General features: G+C 34.3%; 3 protein-coding genes across 3 annotated transcripts; 1 reads left to right on the top strand and 2 right to left on the bottom strand.

The window, feature by feature from the left end:
• Positions 1-17845: 17845 nt before the first annotated feature.
• On the bottom strand, positions 17846-18642 carry J4E88_002528 (uncharacterized protein; the record flags this gene model as incomplete). Its single annotated transcript, XM_049396189.1, has 2 exons — positions 17846-18137; positions 18188-18642. 2 exons carry the CDS (start codon positions 18640-18642, stop codon positions 17846-17848), a joined length of 747 nt encoding a protein of 248 aa, XP_049257537.1.
• A 662-nt stretch (positions 18643-19304) lies between these two features.
• On the top strand, positions 19305-20356 carry J4E88_002529 (uncharacterized protein; the record flags this gene model as incomplete). Its single annotated transcript, XM_049396190.1, has 2 exons — positions 19305-19494; positions 19551-20356. 2 exons carry the CDS (start codon positions 19305-19307, stop codon positions 20354-20356), a joined length of 996 nt encoding a protein of 331 aa, XP_049257538.1.
• A 151-nt stretch (positions 20357-20507) lies between these two features.
• Positions 20508-21728, bottom strand: J4E88_002530 (uncharacterized protein; the record flags this gene model as incomplete). The annotated part of the gene is made up of 1 exon (XM_049396191.1): positions 20508-21728. One exon carries the CDS (start codon positions 21726-21728, stop codon positions 20508-20510), a length of 1221 nt encoding a protein of 406 aa, XP_049257539.1.
• Positions 21729-23602: the final 1874 nt, after the last annotated feature.

Below are 23602 nucleotides of genomic sequence, written 5' to 3' on the forward strand. Positions count from 1 at the left end.
TAGAAAAAAAGAGAATAAAGTTTTACTAACTCTAATATAGCTATAGAAATATATAGCTAGAGTAGTTAAAGTATAAATAAATAGTTTTAGATTTTATAACTATAGAGGTTATATATTTAAGAATAGTATAACTTTAGTATTATAGTCTAAAACTTAGGTTAAGTAGCTATACTAGTAATTAGTAGTATAAGATAGCGTGTACTAGTCTAATATAGATACTAAATTAGTACATATAAGTTAATAATTAGTATAATTCTATTATTACTAGATATAAAAAAAAAGTTATAGACTAGTAGGCACTAGTATATAATATAAATTTTCTATTTCTATAAGTATACTTACACTTCTATCTATTACTATATCTAGTAAGTACTAAGATAGCTAAAATAATAGTATCTATAAATCTACTACTATAGTAAATAATATATTTCTAAAGAAAAAGTATACTAATACTTACTAGTTAGAGTTTTATAATAGTAGCGCTTCTTAGAAGTTATTAATATTTTAGTTACTATTCTATACTATAGTATAAATATATAAGTATATTACGTAGAAGAATCTAGTATTATAGATTTCTAATAAGTATAATACACTTACTCTTATAAGCGTAATACTAGTACTTTTAATATTAGTCTAGAATAAAGCTAAAGTTAAAGAAAGTAAGGTAGAAGTAGATATAGATAGCACTACCTTTATAGATAATATAATATTAGAAGTAGCTAAGAATATAGTAGATAAAATAATAACCTAGCTAAAGAAATAATAATACTAGAAAGAAAGCTTAGATAGTAGTATAAAATAGATAATAGAGAGATACTAAGTTAAGAAATTAAAGTACTAGAAAAAGTACTAGACTTCTACCTAGAAGCTACTAAATAACTTTAATATAAGAGTTAGAATAAATAAAAAGTAGCTTATATACTAAGAGTACGTAGAAAGATAGAGAAAGATAAGCCTAGCTATAGTAGAGAATTTAATTTACGCTAGACGTAGCGTTGTCTTAAAAGAAGTATTCTAGAACTAGTTAGTACTAATAAGAGTTTAGTAGTAGTAAGCTACTAAGAGACTAGAGCTACTATAGATTATAATATAAAGTAATAACACTACGTTACTAGCGTATAATAATATAGTTTCTATCTATAGCTTTAATATATAATCTTAGAAAGTATATAAAAAGAAATATAATAGAGTAATACTTATAGAGAGTATAAAGTTATATATAACTATTTAATATTATATTAAATATACTAAGCTTTATAAAGATAGATTAGAAATAGAATAGATTATTAAAAAGTACTAGAATAAAAGTAGTAGAAAGAGACTAGAATAGAAAGTTATAATATTTACAAAAATATATCTACTAAAAGTACTCTATAGTTAGAATGTAGAGAAGTAAACGTATAGAAAAGAATAGATAAAGTTTAATAAAGTTATAATATATAGAAAAAAGTAAAGCTATTTTAAGATATTATTTAGAGTTAGCGCTTTTACGCTATTACTAGAGAGAGTTAAGAATAGTTAGGTTAAGAGTCTATAGAAGGTAATATTTCTAGAGTAGTATAATCTTATTATTATATATAATAAATACGTAGTACTACTATTAGATATAATTAAAAATATAATAATAATACTAATAGAAGAATACTTTCTACTATTAGAATAGTTTATGTTTAAAAATGTAGAGAAATAGAACTATATTTATAATAATCTAAAGAGTCTATAGTTTCTACTCTAGTCTTATAATCTAAATAATAGTTATAAGTATATTTAGGTTAGATAGTGTCTAGTAGATACTATAGAGTCTAGAGATATAGTAGAGAAAAGGTATTTAAGTAAAGATATATTATTTTTAAAGTATAAGTAAATATAATAGTTTTATATTATACTAAGTTTAAATATATTTAGTATAATCTCTAATATTAGTGTTATATACTATTATATAAAGAGCTAAACTTAGTTATAGTAATATATCTCTTATTCTAGTCTCTTTCTATATTATATCTACTATATCTTTTTCTATTATTATATATCTATAATTATCTTATAAGTAATAAAGCTCTATACTTATAATATTTACTAATATTCTAGTCTACTATAACTAAATAGATATAGCGTCTAGAACTAGAGCTATAGTGTAGTAGAGTAATTAGAAGTATCTCTATTAGAATAAGTGCTTAATATAGTTAATTGTATTATGTATATATATGTAGTTATTATTCTTGTCTAAATACTATTTAGACCTAGCTTTTTCTAGCGCACTAACTCTTAAGCCTAATAGCTATTTAGACTATTATTATGTTACTAGTTTTACTACTATATTCTTTCTACACTTAAGAAGAAGGCCTTTTCTTCTTCTTAAGCACGAATAAGAGAATAGCTCTTAGATATTCTCTTCTACCTATTACATTGCTAGATTCTATCTACTTAATCTAAATATACTATACGCTAAACTTCTGTCTAGAAATCTAAATGCAAAATCTCTTTAGGCTATTTCTATTCTAGTATATTTTTCTCTATTACTCTTCTTGTTTTAATTTAATCTCTTCTACTAGCCTATAGCCTCTTCCTCTATTTCTCTAGTATATTCTAAACCTTATCTTAATTACTTTTAATATTAGCGGCTAATAATCTCTTAGGCTTAGAACTATGTCTTTCTTAGGTTTAATCTTTGCTTTTCTATAGCGCCTATCTATCTAGCGCTTAACTCTCTATAATATTAGCCTTTTCTCTAATAGATATTCTATTATCTCTAGTGCATTACTAGTATATCTATAGAGATATTCTAGAAGGTTTGTACGTGCTGCACTGCTATTAGAACCTATGCGCTAGTTGCTCTACTTTTTTACCTAAAGGCTTTTTAGCGCTTAGTAACTAGGCTATTAAAATAATAATATTATAACTTTTCTTCTTGCGTATAGTAATTACTACTCTTAACTCTGCCTTTGCGCGCGTAGCTTTTTGCTATTCTTTCTCTATCTTCTTCTCTTCTTCTACTCTACTCTATCTTAACTTTCTTTCTCTATTATAGCTTTACTTAAGCGCTCTAAAGGCGAGTTAGCTACTATAGACACTATACTAGTTACTATATCTACTTTCTATACTTAGAAGCTCGCTACTAAGCTAGCTATTATATCTAAGGCTAATAACAGCTCTGCTACTTCTACTACTACGCCTACTCTTAAGTTTACTATAGCTAAGTAAGCTACTACTATTGCTACGCACGCGCTTGCGCTTTCTAAGCTAACTTCTACTAATAAGATAACTATTAAGCCTAAGGCTACAGATAATTCTACTACTATTACTACTTAGCCTATAACTAAGAGTGCTAGTAATAATACTACGCTATTATTCTAACCTTCGCGTACGCCTAAACAGCTATTAGCTAGACCTACTCTACCTACTCTGCCTAAGACTATACTCTTAATTAAAGCTAAGACTAGCGCTAGTGTTAGCTAAACTAATACTATTATAACTAACGTGCTTAATACTACTCTACTACTCTTTCTTATCTATAATATTAACTCTACTAGCTATTCTTAGTCTAAGTTAGCTCTTAAGTCTCTAATAAAAGCCTCTTAGATACCTATGTCTTGCCTTTCTAAGAAGTAGAAGAACTAGAGTAAGTCTCTACGCTTTTCTATTTTTACTCTAACTAAGGCTATTAAAGAGAGTAGGCGTAGTATACGTATAGTAAAGTTATATAAGTATAAAACTTCTAACTCTAGTTATAACTAGTATATTACCTAGCGTAAGTCTTTTCTCTTCTCTAGAGCCTTTTAACTAAATATTATTCTAATATCTTCTATCTTATTAGTAACTAACTAGAGAGCTTATATTATTACTCTTAGCTTTACTATAGATATGTAAGATTACTTACATGCCTTATAAAGCGTAAGACGTATACTTAGACCTTCTCTTTCTATTCTAGCTACTAATTAGAAAAGCTATTAGTCTAATATATAGGTTAACGCTTATAGTAACTTCTACTTAGCTAATCTAAAGATAACTATTAGTAAATTCTTTTAGTTAGATAATAAGTCTGCGCGCTAGCTATTTAACTTTAATATAGAGGTGCTTATACTATCTTATTATTTTAGCGCTAAGTTAGTTAGTGTAATTAACTCTTTAGTTAAGAATTCTTCTATTAAGATTATTATCTATAGTTAGTGTGCGTTATTAAATTATAGAAAGATATTTAGCTAGTGTATCTAGGTCTATATTAATAGCTAGCTAATAAAGAGTAAAGTTTATACTAATTATTTAAAGTATAGTAATTATTAGGTCTACTCTTTTTATAGTAAGTCGCTAACTATTCTTTAGACACTTACTTTCTTATTTCTAGTATCTTTACTAATATATTCTTCTAGAGACTTAAGTAGTAAGGTGTAGCCTTAAGTCTACTATAGCTACTAAGTCTATAGTTATCTCTAATATAATTACTAGCCTCTCTAAAGGCGTTCTTACTTATCTTAAAGCTAGTAAGAAGCTAACTACTACATCTAAAGAGAGTAATAAGGCCTTATTTACCTAGGCTAGTAATAGTATAGCTACTTAGTATAGATACTATTTAAGTAATATTAACGCTAGTTATAACTTAGCTTTCTAACTAAGTCTAAAGAATCTTAGCTACAATTTGCCTAAAAAGGCTTCTAATACTAAGGCTACTTCTACTTCTACTAGCGTAACTTATATTTAGTTATTATTACTGCGCTTAAAGATTCTTAGTAAGAGTAATAATAAGTCTAGGTTAACTATTGCTAAGTGTTAGAGCTAATCTACAAAGTCTAATCTATCTACTAGCTAGCCTACTCTAGACGCTGCGCTTTCTATTAGGCCTAATAGCTATTTAGCTACTAGTGTTCTTAAGCCTATTACGCTAACTAGAAAACCTTATTATTACGCTCTCTATACTATTTCTTCTTCTATCTAGGTTCTAGGTAGTAGTTATAGTTAACCTTATAAGTAGTCTAAGCCTAAGAAGGCTATTACTAATAAGGTAGATACTATTAGTAATAATATTGTTAAGTCTAAGGCTTCTGCTGTTGCTACTTCTATTACTACTTCTACTAGAACTGCTAAGCCTATTTCTTCTTTAACTTCTACTAATTCTATAACTTCTAGCTTTGCTAGCTTTTCTATGCGTAGATAGTTCTCTAGTCTCTTTTCTCTCTAATTAACTCTTAGGTCTATCTATTCTACTCTATAGTTATAGTAAATAAAATTATAATATACTTCTAAGTCTTCTCTTATTACCTTATATTCTTACGCCTATAATATTGTAATAGCTAAACCTATATTACTTCTCTTCTACACTTAAAAGAAAGAAAGTCTTTTCTTTTTTAGCCTTAGGTTCTAAATGTTATTTAGATATAATCTTTCTATTATAATATCTTTAGGTTTCTAGTAGTTATTATAATAATACTAGATTCTAAGCTATAATTAAGAAGTACTAATAGTAATAGCCTTAGCAGCCTTTATAATTATATAGAAGATCTTTTAATATCTTTCTATATTAAAATAATCTTTCTATAAAGTTAAGATCTATTTCTAAAGTTCTTAAAGCTATTCTCTAGCCTATCTAAGAGCCTTTTCTTATTAGCAGATACTAATCTAAGCGCCTACTTAAGATGTCTAGTTAGAGTTTTACTATAGCTCTAGCTAAGTAGCCTTTAGTTAAAATTCTAACTACTCTAAATGTATTATATTTTATATTATAGTATTATAATATTCTCTCTATATTACTAATATATTCTAAGAGTATTATTACATACTAGCTAGCTTTAAAATTCTAGTGTTGTAATCTAGTATTGCGTAGTAGTTCTTGTAAGAAAAGTAAGTCTATTACTATAGGCTTAATAGCTCTTTAGGTAGTAAATATATTAAGTAAATTCTTCTATAATATCTCTATTACTACTTTCTACTCTTTCTACGCCTTAACTACCTTATACTCTTTTACGCGCTCTTCTATCTCTTCTTACTTTTTACTTTACTACTACTACTATTATTCTACGCGTATTCTTACTATAGCTTTTAGCTCTATTAATACTACGCCTAAAAGTAAGACTATTAAGTAGCCTCTTGTTAAGAGCGCGTTTATTATCTTCTCTAACTTTAATAACGCCTACTCTACTACTCTATAAGCTCTTCTATGCGCTACGCCTAAGTAAGCGTCTACTATTACTACGCTAGAGGCTGCTACTTCTAAGCTAACTTCTACTAACAAGATAACTACTAAGCCTAATACTAAGAACTATTTAGCTACTATTACTACTTAGCCTATATCTACAAGTGCTAATAAGTTTAATAAGCTAGACACGCAGCTTTTTAATAACTTTAACTTCTCTACTTTAGATAATAAGAGATCTCTTCTTAGTCTTTAAGAGTAGATTAATATTAAGACGTTCTTAGGTATTACGTAAATAGATTTTAACTTTAATTACGCGCTAAGCGCCTCTTAGGCGCTTTAGAGTATTATAGATAAGAATACTTTATACTTTACTATACTACCTAACTACTATAAAACTCTATCTAATATTAAGAAATTTAGCCTCTCTATTAAGAGCTCTAGCTCTTCTAAGTTTAAAGTTCTTTCTAAGTTACTTATAAAAAAGCGTCTAGTGCCTAGAGCTCTTAGTAATTAGGTAGTAGAGTTGCATAAGCTACTAAAGCGTATTTCTGCCTCTAATACTATTATTAGCTAGAGTAAGTCTACTATCTTTCTTTCTTACTTCTTAAAAGATATTCTACTAATATTATATTCTTTTATAGTAATATATATATTACGCGTAGACTTTACTATTAACTAGGTTAAAAACCTCTATAGATATATTATTAACCTTAACACTTTAGAAACTCTAGCTAGACTAGTTCTTATAGCAGCCTACTTTCTAACTTAGAGTAAAGAACCTTAGATTAAGCGTAAAATTAATTTAGCGCCTCTAGACGTATCTAAGAACTATTTATTCTTCTATAAGTTCTTCTCTCTTAGTATAAACTATAAGCAAATTATCTTTAAGCCTCTTATTACTATACTTATATACTATTATCTTATTAGCGTAATTAAGTATAAGTTAGCTTTAGGTAAGAATAAAGAGCTTAGTAGATATAATAAAATATATAGCTGTTACGAACGTAGTTTAAAGCTTCTATTTAAGTTATATTACTTAGTTATATTAAATAGCTTTCTAATACTATAGAGAACTTACACTAATTACTACGTAAAGAGCGCAAAACCTTAGTGCTCTTTTACTTATAAGTTCTTAACTACCTCTTAGATATCTACTTTCTTAGTATTAGTATAATAGCTAACTTATTCTTAGATTAGCCTAACTCTCTAAGTAAGAAAGTTATATTTACTAAGCTAGTAGATCTTAATAAGCCTCTTGTAGCATCCTGCCTCTCTTATTAATTATCTTAGCTATTCTTCTTTTTTAATAGCTCTAATAGTCTAAGCGCACTTTAGTTCTATAAGAAGAGTTCTATAGTTTAGGCTCTGCGTGCTTCTAAGAAGCTAGTTAGTAATAGTAACTATAATTCTACTAAGAAGTTCTAGAACTTAGATATTAGTAACTATAGTAAGAGTATCTCTAAGAAGAATTACAAGCTAAGGCTTACTTAGCTAGAGAAGGCTATAGCTACTCTAAAGAGTCTTCTAGCTCTACTATCTTCTAAGCGTAAGCGCGTTTCTTCTAAGAGTACTAAGAAGTCTACCTCTACTAAGAAGATAAAGAAACTAGTACTACTATCTACTTTTATACGCACTCTTTACACTTGTAAGCCTACTATACCTTCTACTAAGGCTATAGATATTAATAATAATAAGAGTAATAAATTTCTTACTCTATCTAAGTCTAAAGGCTTATTAGTCTAGAAAACCTCTAGTAAGAAGAAGAAGAAGAGTAAGAAGTAGGTACGTTGCTTAGTTATAGACTATAATAGTAGTGTCTATTCTCTGTATATATTTATAGACGTAGTTTAGAGCTTAGTTATAGTATTTAATATATATATATCTAAAACTACTTAAAACTATACCTATAATATATATACCTAATACTTATTCTAGTTAAAATCTAGTTTCTTTATTAGAATAACTACTAATAATTACTAAGGTTTAGATAATACCTATTCTATATTCTATTTCTCTTTTACATTAACTAATAGATTATCTAGTTAAGCTCTTAGCTTTAGGCTTCTTTAAACTTTAGTTAACTCTAGAGTATCTAGAATGTCTTAGCTGTACGTAGGCTGTTTAGACGTCTTATTATTATTATTACTACTTACTTCTTAATCTATATTATTAGTTTTATTAGTAGAGAATATAGTTACGGCGTAGTCTAGTCTATTAATCTTAGTAAGATCTGCTACTATGCGCTAGTAAAAGGCCTTTAGGTAGTTTTCTAGTATATAACTTTAGAAAGAGGTGCTGTTAAGCTCTTCTAACTAATACTAACCTTTCTTATTAGCGCTGTAAATACAAAATAGCCTCTTCTACTTAGGTAGAAACTTAGTAAGCGTAGATTAGTTATTTTTGTAAAAAGAGTCTCTTAATAGAATAAGATTATCTAGAGAAAGCTTACTTAGCTAAAGAACTCTTAACTAGTTAAAATAGTTCTTATTCTTATGCCTAAAACGTATAGTGTAGTTAATAGACTTCTTAAATTATTTATCTCTTTAGTTAAACTAGTAGACTTATATTATAAGTAGAGTAGATGTATTCTAAACGTTATTCTATAGAAGCGTCTACTAAGTTAGAATAGATAGCTTAATAGGTAAGATATACTACTAGCCTAAGACTAAGTACGCTAGTGTCTTGTTTGTAGATTACTTAATAGTAGTGTAGTTAGTCTATAGAATATTAGGTAAGTTATCTACCTAGTTACTAGAAAGCTTCTTTAGAGTAGCTATAATAGGCGCGTACTCTTACTTAATAAGTTCTTACCTCTAAAAGTAGTAGGTACTTAAAATAACTCTATTAATTTTCTATTACTTCTAAAGTTTTTTAATAAGGCTCTTATTCTTAGAGCTTCTATTAGCTAATATCTTAAGTAGAATACTCTATTAACAAAAGATATTATGTAGTAGAAACTTCTAAACGCTCTTTAAGTTATTCTTAGCTAAAGTCTTAGCTTCTATCTATTATAAGAGGTAGTCTTAGATAATAATAAAAAACTTCTTACTATTACAGCTAGGCAGTATATAAACAACGTTAATAGTAATCTATATAAATAGTATTATTAGTAGCTCTATAGGCTAAAGCTCTTCTTAAACTATTACTAATGTATATAATTAGTACTTAGAGTAGAACTATATATAGCGTTTAACTTAATTATACTATTCTTTCTAATAGTAGCGTGCCTATACCTTGCACTAGGTACCTTTCTTGCCTTAGTAGCTAGACTTATTATAGAGAGATTTAATAATCTTATACTACTTATCTATTAAGTTAACTACTCTTTATAGAGGCTAGCCTTCTAAGAGAATTATAAAGAGATATTATTCTCTAATAGTTATTTAGAGCGCCTTCTTCTTAAACTTATAAAACTTAGTAGTAGATATATACTTAGGCCTTCTACAGAATAGAAGCTAGCCTATAATTACTTATAACTTATTACTATAGCTATCTACTAGTAGTTAATTATTAAAAGAAAGGTCTACCTAGTATATTCTATACGCGTGCGCTAGAGCTTTGCTAAAGATAAGCTAAACTATATTTAGGTGCGCATTAATAAAGTCTTCTATATCTTTCTTAGATTTGTTAGATAGCTTCTAGCTCTCTAGCTTAGGTATTCTTAAAAGAGTATTAGCTATAACGTTCTTCTTACTAGCTATATAGATAATATTAAACTTCTATATATTAAGAAGTGTAAGCTACTAAGTAATTAGAGCTCTAGAGAGATCTATTGCGCTTTATTAGAGTTGCGTAATAAGCGTCTTTACGTTTATTTTAACTTAGAAGTTTACTCTATAGATATAGAACTAAAACTTCTTTAGAGAAAGTAGAAGAGTCTTACATTTATACTTGCTTAAATTCTAATTTCTCTTAGTAGTAGACTAAACTCTACTCTTAAAGCGTATAGAGTAATAATAGCTGTTTAGGTTAAGCTATATAATAACTATACTCTAACTCTTCTTACTACTATTAACTACAAGAATAATCTTTTAGATAGGCTTAGTGTAATTAATAGAAACTAGCGCTAGAGTAGTTGTTAGAGCTGCTTTAAGATATTCTATTGCCTACTTCTACTCTAGGCTCTATTTAAATAGTATATTCTTATAGAAGAGCTTAAATAAAGAGGCTGTAATAATAGCAAAACCTAGTACCTATACTCTATAGTAAACGCAGATTCTAAGAAATATTTAGACTTTCTTAGTGTTATAACAATCTAGCTAATATATAATCTTATTAATTTTCTTTTTATTAGAGTAGTAGCTATATTTATTAATTTAATAGCTAATAATAATTATAGAAGAGTAGTAGAAGTTAGACTTATAGTCTAATATTATTACGCCTGCGCGCTTAATATCTATAAGTACTTTATTAATATTTAAAAGGTGTTTAGTAACAAATTACTTTATATCTAGTTCTACCTTATAGTTGCTGTAGCGCTTCTTTAGCCTCTTAATATATATATTATTAAAGTATAGTATATACCTATTAGAGATATAGTTTCTATAAATCTTTATTATAATACGTACAAACTCTACTAAGAAGTTTATTATACCTATTAGAAGTGTATACTATTATATAAGTTCTAATAGTGTTAAAAAGGCTATTATGTCTCTTAAGTTCTTATATAGTTCTACTTAGTTATACCTTAAGAAGAAGTCTAATAGACTTATAATAACGTATTCTGCAAATTTCTCTAAAAACTTATTAGAATTAGGTAGCAGGTTAGTGTCGCGAATTATAACTTTATTAAGTTTTTAAGCGTTATTAATTAGGTAATATCTTTTGTCTTTCTTAGTAACTAAGAACTATAGGTTATAATACTAGCTCTTGTATAACTCTAAAGTACCTCTATTAATATAGTTCTAAATTATATTAATTATAACCTACTAAAGCTTTCTTAGAATAGAGAACTAGTTAGCTCTTTAGGCTTAATGTAGTACTATATTAATAATAACTAGAGAGATAACGTCTTTGCTAACTCTTCTAGATTCTCTAAAGTTCTAGACTAGTGCTACTTCTTATTAGTAGAGAACCTCTAAGAGTATATCTTTCTTTACTAGTAATAACTTTAATAAGATTTTTATTTCTAAAATGCGTTTAGGTATTATTTAAGTGCCTTAGAGAAATACAGCGTATTATAGCTTAAAATACTTAGTAAATAGAGCTAATTAGCTATTAGTATTAGGTATTTACTTTACTACTACTCTCTTCTTCTAGTCTAACTACCTCTTAATAGGTTGTGTTAGTTAGCTAAAGTTATCTATAGATTTAATCTTAACGCCTTTACGCTTATAAGCTCTATTAATTTAAGCGTTATTTAGCTAACTTACTATATACTTAGTAGCTAGGCGCGTAGGTTTACGCAATACTATAACTATATTAACCTTTAGTGCAAGGCCTTTATCTACTTTAGCTAGGTTCTTTGCCTAGAAGAACGCCTTACTCTATTTTATAGTATCTTTATTACTAATACTCTTTACAATGTTACTTAGAAGTTAGGCTAATAGCTCTTTAACGTCTCTTATCTTAAAAATATATAGGCCTTTATTATCTCTTATTAGTAGGCTTCTATTAGGCCTAAGGCCTATTAACTTACTATTTAATCTTAATAAGTACGCTATTAGATCTTTTCTAGAAGCTCTGCGCTTCTTCTATAGAACCTATTTACTAATAGATTATATAGGTATTTAACTACTATTTAGTTTACTATCTCTAACCTTCTCTATAATTATACCTACTACCTTTATATACGCGTACGCTACGCTGTCTACTAGCTCTTTAGTTACGTGCTAGAGTATAGCGCTAGCTACTATACTTCTATACCTTTTTCTAACGTAGGTCTAGTATAAAGACTAGAAGCTATAAGCTTATTACTTCTAGTATATATAAATCTTATATTAGCTTAGCTATCTACGCTAAAGATATAATAGTACGTTAATCTATTAGTTATATACTTAATACGCGCCTAAGCGTCTATTAGAAAAGAGTTATCTAGAATAATTAGATTAGTGTAGAATTCTATAACAAAGAAGTTTATTTAGACTTTAATCTAGCCTATAATAATAGAGATACTCTAGATAATATCTATAAAGCTTACTATGCTTCTATTTATAGTAACTATCTAAGTAGTCTTTATACTACCTAGTAGTAATGTAATTAGCAATATAGCTCTCTTAGCTACTTCTCTCTTAATAGTGTTTAGCTTAGCGCCTAAGTCTAAGAGGTAGAGAAAAGAGTTCTCTCTAATATTAATAGAGACCTTTAGGTAGTCTTAGCGCAAGTGCTTAATACCTATTAGTTAGTTATATGCTTAATTATCTCTTAGGTAGTTATAATCTACGTCTTTAGAGTTGTACTCTTAGCCTTAATCTATAATAATATGCTATTATATATAGCTAATCTTCTAGTTAGTCTAGTATTCTGCCTTTAGGCTGTAGCAGTTAACTACTCTACTAGCTTCTACTTCTACTAGTACGTAGTTAGAGAGAGTGCTAAGAGTAATTATATTAACTATAGCGCCTAAGAGCTTATTAAACTTCTATTCTTCTTTCTCTTCTTATAGCTTCTCTTGTCTAGCCTATTATCTTAACGTCTTAATAATATTAACTTTAAACTTCTCTAGCTTTTTATTTATATAGTTAGAGTTAAATAGCGTCTTATAGACTTTAGGTATATTACTAAGAAGAGTACTAATTTAAAGAGAGATTAAAGTATCTAGAATACTATAGATTATAGCCTGTATATTAGGCTTAAGCTTATTAATAATCTTACGCTTTCTTAGTTACTTATTAGTTATCTTAGACTTTAGTTCTAATTATTCTTATAGTGTTCTAGATACTCTATTATCTAGTTATATAAGATTATCTTTCTTGCTAAATTAGATAACTCTCTTCTTATTTAGTGCCTAATAGCTTAAAGAGTATTCTATTCTATTCTTATAACCTTAGAGATAAGAGATATAATTATTACTAGGTCTTTATAGTATTATCTTCTTCTAAACCTTAGAAGAATTATAAGATACTACCTTCTTAGGTTCTAAGAATACTCTAGAAATAGTTATAGCTATAATAGTGTTATTGCATTAATTTAGGTTTACTAGACGTAGATAGTAGTCTAATTTGTTTTTAGCAAAGATGCTTAAAAGCTTCTAGAATTATTCTACGTTATCTACTTAGAGGCTTCTAGTAGAGTCTAGTATAAGCTAAACTAAAATAGCGTTATTCTCTATACTAATTAGAGCCTTTAGGTTACTAAACTAGGCGTTAACTATAAGAGAGTTAATGTTCTTCTTTAGAAATTATTACTTAATCTTAGCTAAAATACTCTTAGCCTATAGTCTCTAGCCTAGATTATTAATACAACTCTAGAAGTTCTCTAGCGTACTCTACTAAAGTATATTCTATTTATCTATGTAAAGCTAGCTCTTGTCTATATACGCTTAAAGAGTTAGGTAGTTCTACTTATAATAATTACTCTTATTATATACCTAATAATTTATAGTTACTCTAAGAGCCTATCTATTTGCAGTGCCTTAATTATATCTAGTTTCTAGATTCTAAAAGCCTTAGAAATTGTTGTAGAAAGTCTAACTAGTGTTCTATTAGTAACTACTATATTACTACTACTACTAAGGTTAATACTAGTTATTTAGCTAGAATTGCCTCTAGCCTTAGAGTAGGTACGCTCTTAGGTAGTTCGCGCGTTTATTAGCTTAATAGTCTACTTTACTGCGTATATTAGAGTTATTTATAAGTTTAGTTTTATAGTAGATCTACTAGATCTTCTATAGTTCTATCTCTAGGCTAGCATAATTAATCTTTAGGTTAAGTATCTTGTTAACTAAGTTATCTACCTCTATATTAGTAGGTGCTTTTTCTAGAGAAGACTAGAAGGCATAGAGCTTAAGTAGCTTATTTTAGAGTAGAATATTAAGCTTAGGTAGCTAGAAAGCCTGCGTATAGTTATCTTAGAAGATTAGTGCTAGTTACTAAGGTTACTAATAGGCTATTAGCTGCGCTAGGTTAAATTTAACTTCTAGAACAATCTCTTTAACTACTTTAGAGAGGTTAAGCATACAAGCTTCTTTCTCTACCTCTAGATAGGTAGTAAAGTAGTTACTAATCTTAGTGTAGTTAAATGTCTTTAGGTTGTTAGTCTTTAAACTAAACTTATTAAGTATCTTTATAGCATGCCTAAAAGGTAGTCTCTTAACTAGGTAGAAACCTTAGTAATCTTTATTAATAGTTAATGCTTTAATACAGCGCTTACTGCAAATCTAAAACTCTTATAGGTACTCTTTAATATTTAGATTAGACCTTACTTAGCACTAGAGAAGCTAGTGCTTAAAGTACTTAGTCTAAGCTTTCTATTAGTCTTTGTTATTAGTACAAAAGAGCTTTCTAAAAGCTTCTCTAAACTTCTTCTAGAATTTAGTAACTAGAGCGTTAGAATATTTATTTAAGGCTTAGATAATTACTCTCTACTTAGGTTTGTAGTGCGCTAAAAGGTAATTAATCTTTATCTTATCTATAAACTTATAGTACTTTAATATATTCTTAAAACGCTTAAGAAACGTAGTAACGTTAGTTCTATTAAACACTAAAACTATCTCTAATAGGTACAGAGAAAGCTAGGTAGAATAGACTAGAGGGCGATTGCCTAGCTACTAGAGAGACTAAGCTATTATCTAAAGAAGCTTTGCTATATTATTATTCTAGAGTTATACTAGAGGTTATACCTAAGGCTACTAGCTAGTAGTGCCTAAGAACTCTAGAATGTCTAGTATCTTAATATTCTTCTAGAATAACGTAGGTATTGCTTTAGGTTTTATAGGCTTAGTTTAGAGAAGTAAAAATAGTTATTTAGTAAACTAGGCTTTTAAAGAGGCTTTAGCAACTAACTTAGATTATTTATTAACCTTAGTCTTATTAGATTAACTCTTACTTATTTATATAAAGTAGTATATAAGTATTATAAATAGTATAATAGCTAGTGTAAATATTAAACGTATAAGTGCTGTTAATTAGGTTTAACTATTTACTTACTAACAAAGTTAGGTATTCTTTACTAGAAGAGCTATTACTGCCTTTTTTATATACTATAATAGCTTTCTACTACTATCTTATTATTTAGCCTCTTTCTTTCTAGCTATACTAGAATTAAGATCTACTACGTTAGCTCTTCTAACCTTTTTTAAGTCTTATTATTTATTCTTAGTAGAATAATATAGCTATATACTTCTTATTATATTATTTTCTATCTGTGCAGCTGTCTAAGAAGTAATTAGCTTAGTTTAAACCTTTTGTCTAGCCTTTTATGTTGCTTAGCGTAGCGCTACTATAGCTATATTATTTATTAGCCTAAGTAGTAGTTATTATTATCTAATTATTTATATTATTAGAGGTCTTTTAGTGCGCCTACTTCTTAGGTATCTATACTATTAGGTTTCTATAGCTTGTAGTTTGCTTCTACGCGTCTCTTAGGTATACTATTCTATATATTATCTTATTCTCTATTTTATATACTTACCTATTACTTATTTTATTATATTACGTAATAATTGTATCTCTTTTAAAGCCTAGTTAAACTATTATTCTAATAAGTCTTTAGCGGGTAAAATACGCACTTAAAGGTAGCGCGCAGCCTTTCTAAGGTAGAAGACTAAATAGGTTAAGTTTTAGTTAGTCGCTATATATAGTAGAGTAATTAGAAGTATCTCTATTAGAATAGGTACTTAATATAGTTAATTATATTGTGTATATATATGTAGTTGTTGTTCTTGTCTAAACGCTGTTTAGACCTAGCTTTCTCTAGCGCACTAACTCTCGAGCCTAATAGCTATTTAGACTATTATTATGTTACTAGTTTTACTACTATAATAGATATAGTAGAGCCTCTCTAAAGTAAGAAAAAGCTACTAGATAGTTTTACCTTAGCTAAGTATAAATATACTATATATACTACTACGCTATTAAAAAATATATCTATTAAGAATATTATCTATATCTATACTCTACGCTAATTATCTCTTTCTATATAGTTATTAAAATATATTACTACTTCTACTTTAGTTTAGAATAGTAAGAAGTTAGTATATACCTACTATAGAATATTAAGCTTTAAGTATATTTCTATAGAAATTAAAGTAGAGTTTAAGTATATAAAAAGTCTAGTATAAAAGCTATATATAAATTAAAAAGAGTTATATTATACTTAAGTAGAAATAGTCTACTTAGAGAAGGTAGTAGTAGCGCTATAGAGTAATATTATAATAGAAAGGCTAAAGATAGCTAAAGTCTTAGATAAGATTAATATAGCTAAAGTAGAAGTAGCTTAACTCTATAGTTATATTAAAGTAAGTAAGAGTATACTTTATAAGGTTACTAAAAGCTATAGAACTATTATTAACACTAATAATACTACTAAAGTTAACTACGCTAATTTAAATATAAATAGTATACTTACTATTAATAGTAAGGTAGAGAATAATTAATAAGCTTTAGTATATAATAGCTAGAATAGAGAAATAATAACTTTATTCTAGAATATATATTATACTTATATAGTATAGACTTTCTTCTAGATATATAGTAGTTATATTCTAGTGCGTCTTCTATCTTCTATAAGAACCTTTATATATAAAATAACTTAATATAAGCTAAACTTATCTATTCTAATATACTCTCTATGTAATATACTACTATTATATATATATAATATATTATATCTTATTATAGACTCTAGCCTACTTATTACACGTATAGAATAAAAAACTAAGGTAATAAATTTTATAATAGATTTATACTTAGATACTTTAATATTTAAGATAAAGATTTTATTACTTAAATAAATATAATAAGTTTATATTAGGTATAGATACTAAAGGTATATATTATATAGAGATAGAAAGGTTTTATATCTAGCCTAGATAGTAAAGTTTAATATTAGAGTTAGATAGTAAAGGTTTTATATCTAGATAAGAAGTAAATAGTTCTTAGTACTTATATATACTCTAACTATAGGCTAGTAGATATCTTACTTTATAGTTAGAATTATATAAAATATATAAGTATATTATTACTTATATAAAAGTATATTTACTTTATATAAAGTTAAAAAAATTAGTAGTTATAGAATACTTATAAGAAGATTAAAGTTTAAAACTTTAACTTAGACATTATCTAGAGAATTTTATAAACTTTAACTTAAGTAAGCACTAAAAACTAGAGTAGTATAGACTACTTATAGTAGACTTTAACTTAAAGTCTACGTATCTAATACTAATAGTTTTACCTATATTATATAATATAGACTTATTAAGTAGTGTATACGTAACTTAGAATAACTAGCTCTAGACGTTGCTATTAAGAACTATTAGTAAAAGCGCTTGCGCAACGTTACGCGTGCGCAATATTACGTCTGCTAGCAACTTCTATATTAGACTACCTACCTTTAACAACCTGTATTTAAAGACGAACTACTACCGCGATAACTACCTACGCTCTCTTACTATTAAACAACCTTGGAAATGTACAGCCTGATCTTCGTCCTCTGAAAATAACTAGCTGTCGGCGTTGAGATGTGTATGTTGGACTAGGACATTGTGACAAGAGCAGTTATAGTTGCTACAAGATACAATTGCTCGCGCGGCCTTCCAAATGAATTTTCGACCCGACCTCACCACCCCGATATCTCACCAGTATATACAACCAACTTGCCACCGTACTCCTTCTTTGAGGCCTTCGCAAACACCCGCATCATGCCTTCGCAGGAATCCTCAACCGAGACCGGCGCCTTCTCGCCCATACCCAAAGCCTGGGACGCGCCGTTGCCCATATCTGTCGAAACATGGCCCGGGTCGAACGCAAAGCAGTTGAGCCAATCCTCCTCGGCGTTGATGCGAATCGTGTACCAATTGAGCGCTGTCTTGGTCGGCGCATACGCCGCGTTGGGAATGGGCAGGTGGTTGCTGGAGTCATGGTCAAACGGGTGCGCGAGAGAAATGTCACGTTCACTTACACCAACAACCCCGCCGACGACCCCATAGGCAAGAAGATTGGCTCGCGCGTCGAATTCATGAGAAATTCGCGCGTCGCTTGGTATAGCGCTATCACGCCATAGACGTTTGGTTCCATGTGCGCCCTGATGTCCGCAATCTTGACCTCGGCGACAGTGGGCAAGATGTAGCTGATGCCGGCGTTCGCAATCACAATGTCGAGGCGATAGATTTGGTGCTTTTGCTGTAGCTCGGTGACGGCATCATGCGCGTCCTGCTCGATGCTTGCGTCGAGCTTCACAACAATGAGCTGGCTGTCGGAACCCTTGGGCAGGTCTTGCAGCGCCTGCGCGGTCGCGTGCTCCGGGTTGCGTACTGCGGCGATGACGGTGTGCGAGGGCTTGGCCAGGAAGCGCTCGGTAAGGCCAAGACCGATGCCTCGGTTGGCGCCTGTGATGAGGACTATGGTGGAGGGCATGTTGGTGGGACGGAGTTGCAGTTCTCGTTCTCGCGTGTTGCTGGTGAGTTACGATTGAGGTGGAGTCGATTTAAAGGAATAAGAGGTAGATCCCTGGCTCCACGGCAGGATATCCATCTCTTTCTCGGCGGGTGGGAAGATACTTGTAGCTTTGGGACGTTGGGCCAGATAGGCTATACGAACATCGCGGACGTGCGAAAAGGATAAGGCGCCCAACGCGAAGATGACATATCGGCGTACGAGCTGTTGTAAGCCATGTACGAACTTCGTACCTGCATGTGTAGGAATCATCGCCAACAGCCTTCCGATAGTTGTCGCATTTCTAAGCACGGCGCTACCCGCCAAGGTTGCTTAGCGAAGTCGAGCCGCAGATGCATGGACGCAAGGCTGTCACGTCGTTCGATGATGGTAGCGGAAACGTCGCGTTGGGGTACGCGCTCGATGTCAGGAACGTAGGTGTCGTCTTACAACACGATCTGATCTCGTGAGTGCGGGAGGTTGTTGTCGCAACGCTAACGACGCGTCGGCGCGACTCGAGCTTCCACCGCGCGGGATGGTGAGGCTGACGTCACCGCCAACCCACCTCAAAACACCACAGGCGCCATCGTCACAATGTCATGTTTCTATCTAAGATCGCGCGCCCTCTTACGACAAAATCCACCATGAAGCTCGATCCGGCAGTTATCAGGGTCCTCGGCCTGAATCTTGACAAGACGCACGTCTCCTCCGCAGGCGGAGGCGGCTCGAGCTCGGCATCGACGTTGAAGATCACGTCACAACTCGACGATGGCACAGATCAGGCGTTCTTCATGAAGACTGGGAGCGGGGAAGAGGCCGAGGTCATGTTTCAAGGTAAGCGCAACCTCTAGCACCTCCGGGCTGGCTAATCAACTGACAGCGCGCTGAAGGCGAGTACGCATCCCTCCAAGCCATCCACGACGCCGTACCATCTCTATGTCCTCAACCCCTCGGTCACGGACGATATGAATCGCAGCCATCCACATCCTTCCTCGTGACTGAATTCCTTCACCTCACGGGACGATCGAGTTCAAAGTCGAAAACGCTATCGCTGGCAGCTAAGCTCGCAAAGCTACATACCACGCCCGCGCCCATACCAGAAGGCTGCGACAAGCCTGTGTTTGGGTTTCCGGTGACAACGTGTTGCGGCGATACACCACAAGATAACAGCTACAAGGGGAGCTGGGCAGACTTTTATGCGGAAAACCGTCTCAGATCCATCCTACGATGCGCGGAGCAGAACGGGCGCAGGGACGGCGACGTCAAGAAGCTGGTTGAACAGACCGCGACCATGGTTGTACCCCGCTTGATTGGCGATGACCATCTCAATAACGGCGAGCGTGTTACACCTGTCGTTGTGCATGGCGACCTATGGAGCGGCAATGCAAGCGCAGGCGTCATTGGTAATAAGAATGGCGAGGTTGAAGACGTGGTTTACGACTCGTCGGCATGCTACGCGCACAACGAGTTTGAATTAGGCGCCATGAAGATGTTTGGTGGCTTCGGTGGAAGTTTTCTGGAAGAGTACCATCAGCTGTGTCCAAAGACGGAGCCCGTGGAGGAATACGAAGACAGAGTGAAGCTATATGAGCTCTACCATCATCTCAACCACTATGCAATGTTCGGGGGAAGTTATCGGAGCGGCGCGGTCAGTATCATGCGAGATCTTGTCAAGAAGTATGGTGGTGAAGGATAGGTCAAAGAATTGATAGTGACAACGAGTGGTCAAGTATCTACATTGGAATGTACACCAGCGTCCTGCCGCCCCGTCCTCAACAATCGCATTTGTCTCGCCTTGTAGCTCACACGGACCAGCAATGCGAGTTTACAAGACAACCTTGATCCGCCTAAGCAAACCCAGAGGCCTGGATAGCGAAAGAAGCCGCCGCATCCGCACTGCTGCCGTAGCTGAGATGGCTTCCAGTAGCACCGCCATCGCCACCACCGCCGCAGATCTGATCAGCAGTACCGCAGAACTGCTTGATCTTGTCGGCTGAAAGACCGCTGATAGCCTGGCGCTTCAATGGGTCTCCGAACATGACAGCGCCGCTAACATCGGTGGCAGAGAGGCCCTTGCTGAAAGCATTGTGAACGACCATGGCACCTTGAGAGTAGCCTGATACGATGACCTTGGTGTCGGGGCATTGAGACTTGGCCTGCTTAACCAAATCGGCCATCTTCTGGCCACCGTCGCCACCGAGGTTAGCGTTACCGGCAGCAGAGGCAGCGTAGTCAACACCCTGAACGGTAACACGGTCGTTACCCAGCTTCTGGCGGATAGCCTTGAACATGGGTGGTCCGGACACGGATCCGACGTTGCCCATCTCTCCGGTACCACGTGCGAAGACGATGGTCATATCGGTGCAGCAGTTCTTGTCCACGATACCGTTTTCGCTTCCTCCGAAGGCGTTGGACGATCCAGATTGGGGCTTGCAATCTGTGCCAATCGTGCCGGCGCCACCAGTGTTGCCTCCGCTCGTTGCTGCAGGTGCTTCAGCGGCACCAGTCTTGGAAGGTACGGGAACAGCGGCGTCAGCTGTTGTCGTAGCACCACCAGCACCGCCTCCGAGGCCTCCAAGACCTCCAAGACCTCCGAGGCCACTGAGACCCCCGAGACCTCCACTGGAACCTCCGCTGGAACCTCCACCTAGACCGCTGAGCCAGCTGCTCAACCCCGAGCCACCTGTACCGGTGCTACCTCCACCTAGGCTGGGAAGGCTGGTCGGAAGTGAGAAACCTCCGCCTCCGAGGGAGGGGATACCGGTTGGCAAGCTGAATCCTGATCCTCCTCCAAGGCCACCAAGGCCACCAAGCCCCGAGCCTCCACCAAGTCCACCAAGTCCTGAGCCTCCACCTCCGAGAGAGGGGATGTTGGTTGGGAGGCTAAATCCTGATCCTCCACCAAGGCCACCAAGGCCCGAGCCTCCACCAAGTCCACCAAGGCCACCAAGACCAGAGCCTGATCCACCAGTCGGTAGCGAGAAGGATGGTAGGGAAGGAAGCTGGGGATGCGGGAAAGCAGTTGCAATGCTAGCAAGAGCGAAAGCTTGAGCGGCGTAGAACTTCATCTTGCGATATTTTTCAAAGAGTTGTCTGTTTCTGTATAGACCACGTCGTTTGAGAAAAAGAATGTAGGTGCACAGCACAACAAAGAACAAGAATTGGCGCGGAAAGCGAATGTAGTAGAGATGGAAGCGAAAGTGCGGATCGAAGTCGATGCCCATCAAACTTCTGTTGGAGACCACCATCTTATACAAAACCTCCACGGCTGCCTTCCTCAGAGGACCATCGCAGCGAGTTGCGCCTGTGGAGTTTCGAAACATTGCTTCTGCGGCGGAATGTGATGAAAGGAATGCCATGGCGTTGTCCATCAACGCGACCTCGGGACGTTATTGTGGAGTCGTGGCCCCGTTTTGCGGGAAGAGGGCTGATGTGTACAGGGAAGCGTGTGCATGATCTCCATGTCTGCCCCGATGATTACTGAATCTGTCAGGTGATTTCTACGTGTTTCGTGTTTTGCTGGCATGCGATTGGGAGGATGTAAAGGGCGCGTTTCTGCGATCAAGGATGGATGTGGGCGCATGACTCTGCCCAGGTGGGCAGTAACGGTTTCGATCATCGAGCAGGATTCACGTTGCGTTAGCGGCGGATGGGATGCTAGGGTAGTGTAGCATCCTCGACAAGTGGTACATGTCATGGGTTTGGGGTGTCGTGCGCAATATCCCCTTCGACATTCTCGCATCCCGCCGAGACATGCGGCAGTACGTCGTTTACACGTTGGAAGCCGAATATACAATCTGAGCTAGACACAGCCTTTCGGGGTGGTTCACGCAAAAATTCCGCTGTCAAACATGTCTGCAAACGGAACCTTTGCGTCGCTGTTTCTCAGCAAGCCATGTTGGCTCAGCTATCAATGCCTTGCATGTTCTGGAACTCGCCAGCGATCGACATGTGCAAGATGGCATCATCCGCTAAAAGCCCCAAGCATCCTTCATTTACCAGCCATGCTCTTCTCATAGGTTCGAACGCCAGGTAATTAATCGGAATACCATAGGGCTGTCCCATCCATGTCGACGATGCGACGTGCGACCCGGGCCTCGGCAGCCACCATGTGGGCCGTTTCACGATGATGCTGGTGCAACATCAATCATGAATCGTGGGTTTACTAACAAGTACGTCTATCGACCCAATGAGATAACCGTTTTGTACCTCACATCCGAGGCTGGCTTATGTCTCGTGGAACCTCTTTTTCATACGCTATCGCGCTATCACGACGACGTTGCCCGCTGTAACGTGAGATAGCGAAGTCTGAGTGAAGAGATCGATGACATTGCAACATGTTTGCTTTTCTCGGTTGCGCGTAAGCCTAGGAACCTGCTCTAAATCTCTAGTCGTAAGCACGTGTGTCCGCAGGCGTGACGTTACTGCGCGTGAAGAGGCGATGTTCGATGTGGAACGAGATGTCGTCCTCAACGGCCCGCTAGCTCGGTCAATTACTCCCCGCCTCGCATGCATGCACCAACCTCACCCCGCAGTTAGCATTCACCCCATCTTGCAGCGCCAAGTCGCATACCACCCCTCAACAAGCATACCATCATCACCAACTCCCCTCCCAAACAAGACCAACGCCCATCTATTCCATAATCAACATGATAACCGGCATTCATCACATCAACCTCGTAGTCCCGCCAAACACGCTCCACCACGCCACCTCCTTCTACGCATCAACCCTCGGCCTAACACCACGCACAGTACCACACCTACAACGCGAAACGCTCGCGTGGTTCGACATCGGCAGCTCAGGTCAACAAGTGCACATCGCGATCGGCAAGCCTGAAGATTTCACACACTCATCATCCCGGCATCCATGTTTCCGGGTTGGCAGTGTAAAAGCGCTGGATGAGCTGAGAGCAAAGGTATGGGAACATTATGAGAGGGGTGG

Source organism: Alternaria novae-zelandiae (genome assembly GCF_023758075.1).
Source record: "Alternaria novae-zelandiae strain BMP 2774 chromosome Unknown scaffold_4, whole genome shotgun sequence".
Taxonomy (NCBI): Eukaryota; Fungi; Ascomycota; class Dothideomycetes; order Pleosporales; family Pleosporaceae; genus Alternaria; species Alternaria novae-zelandiae.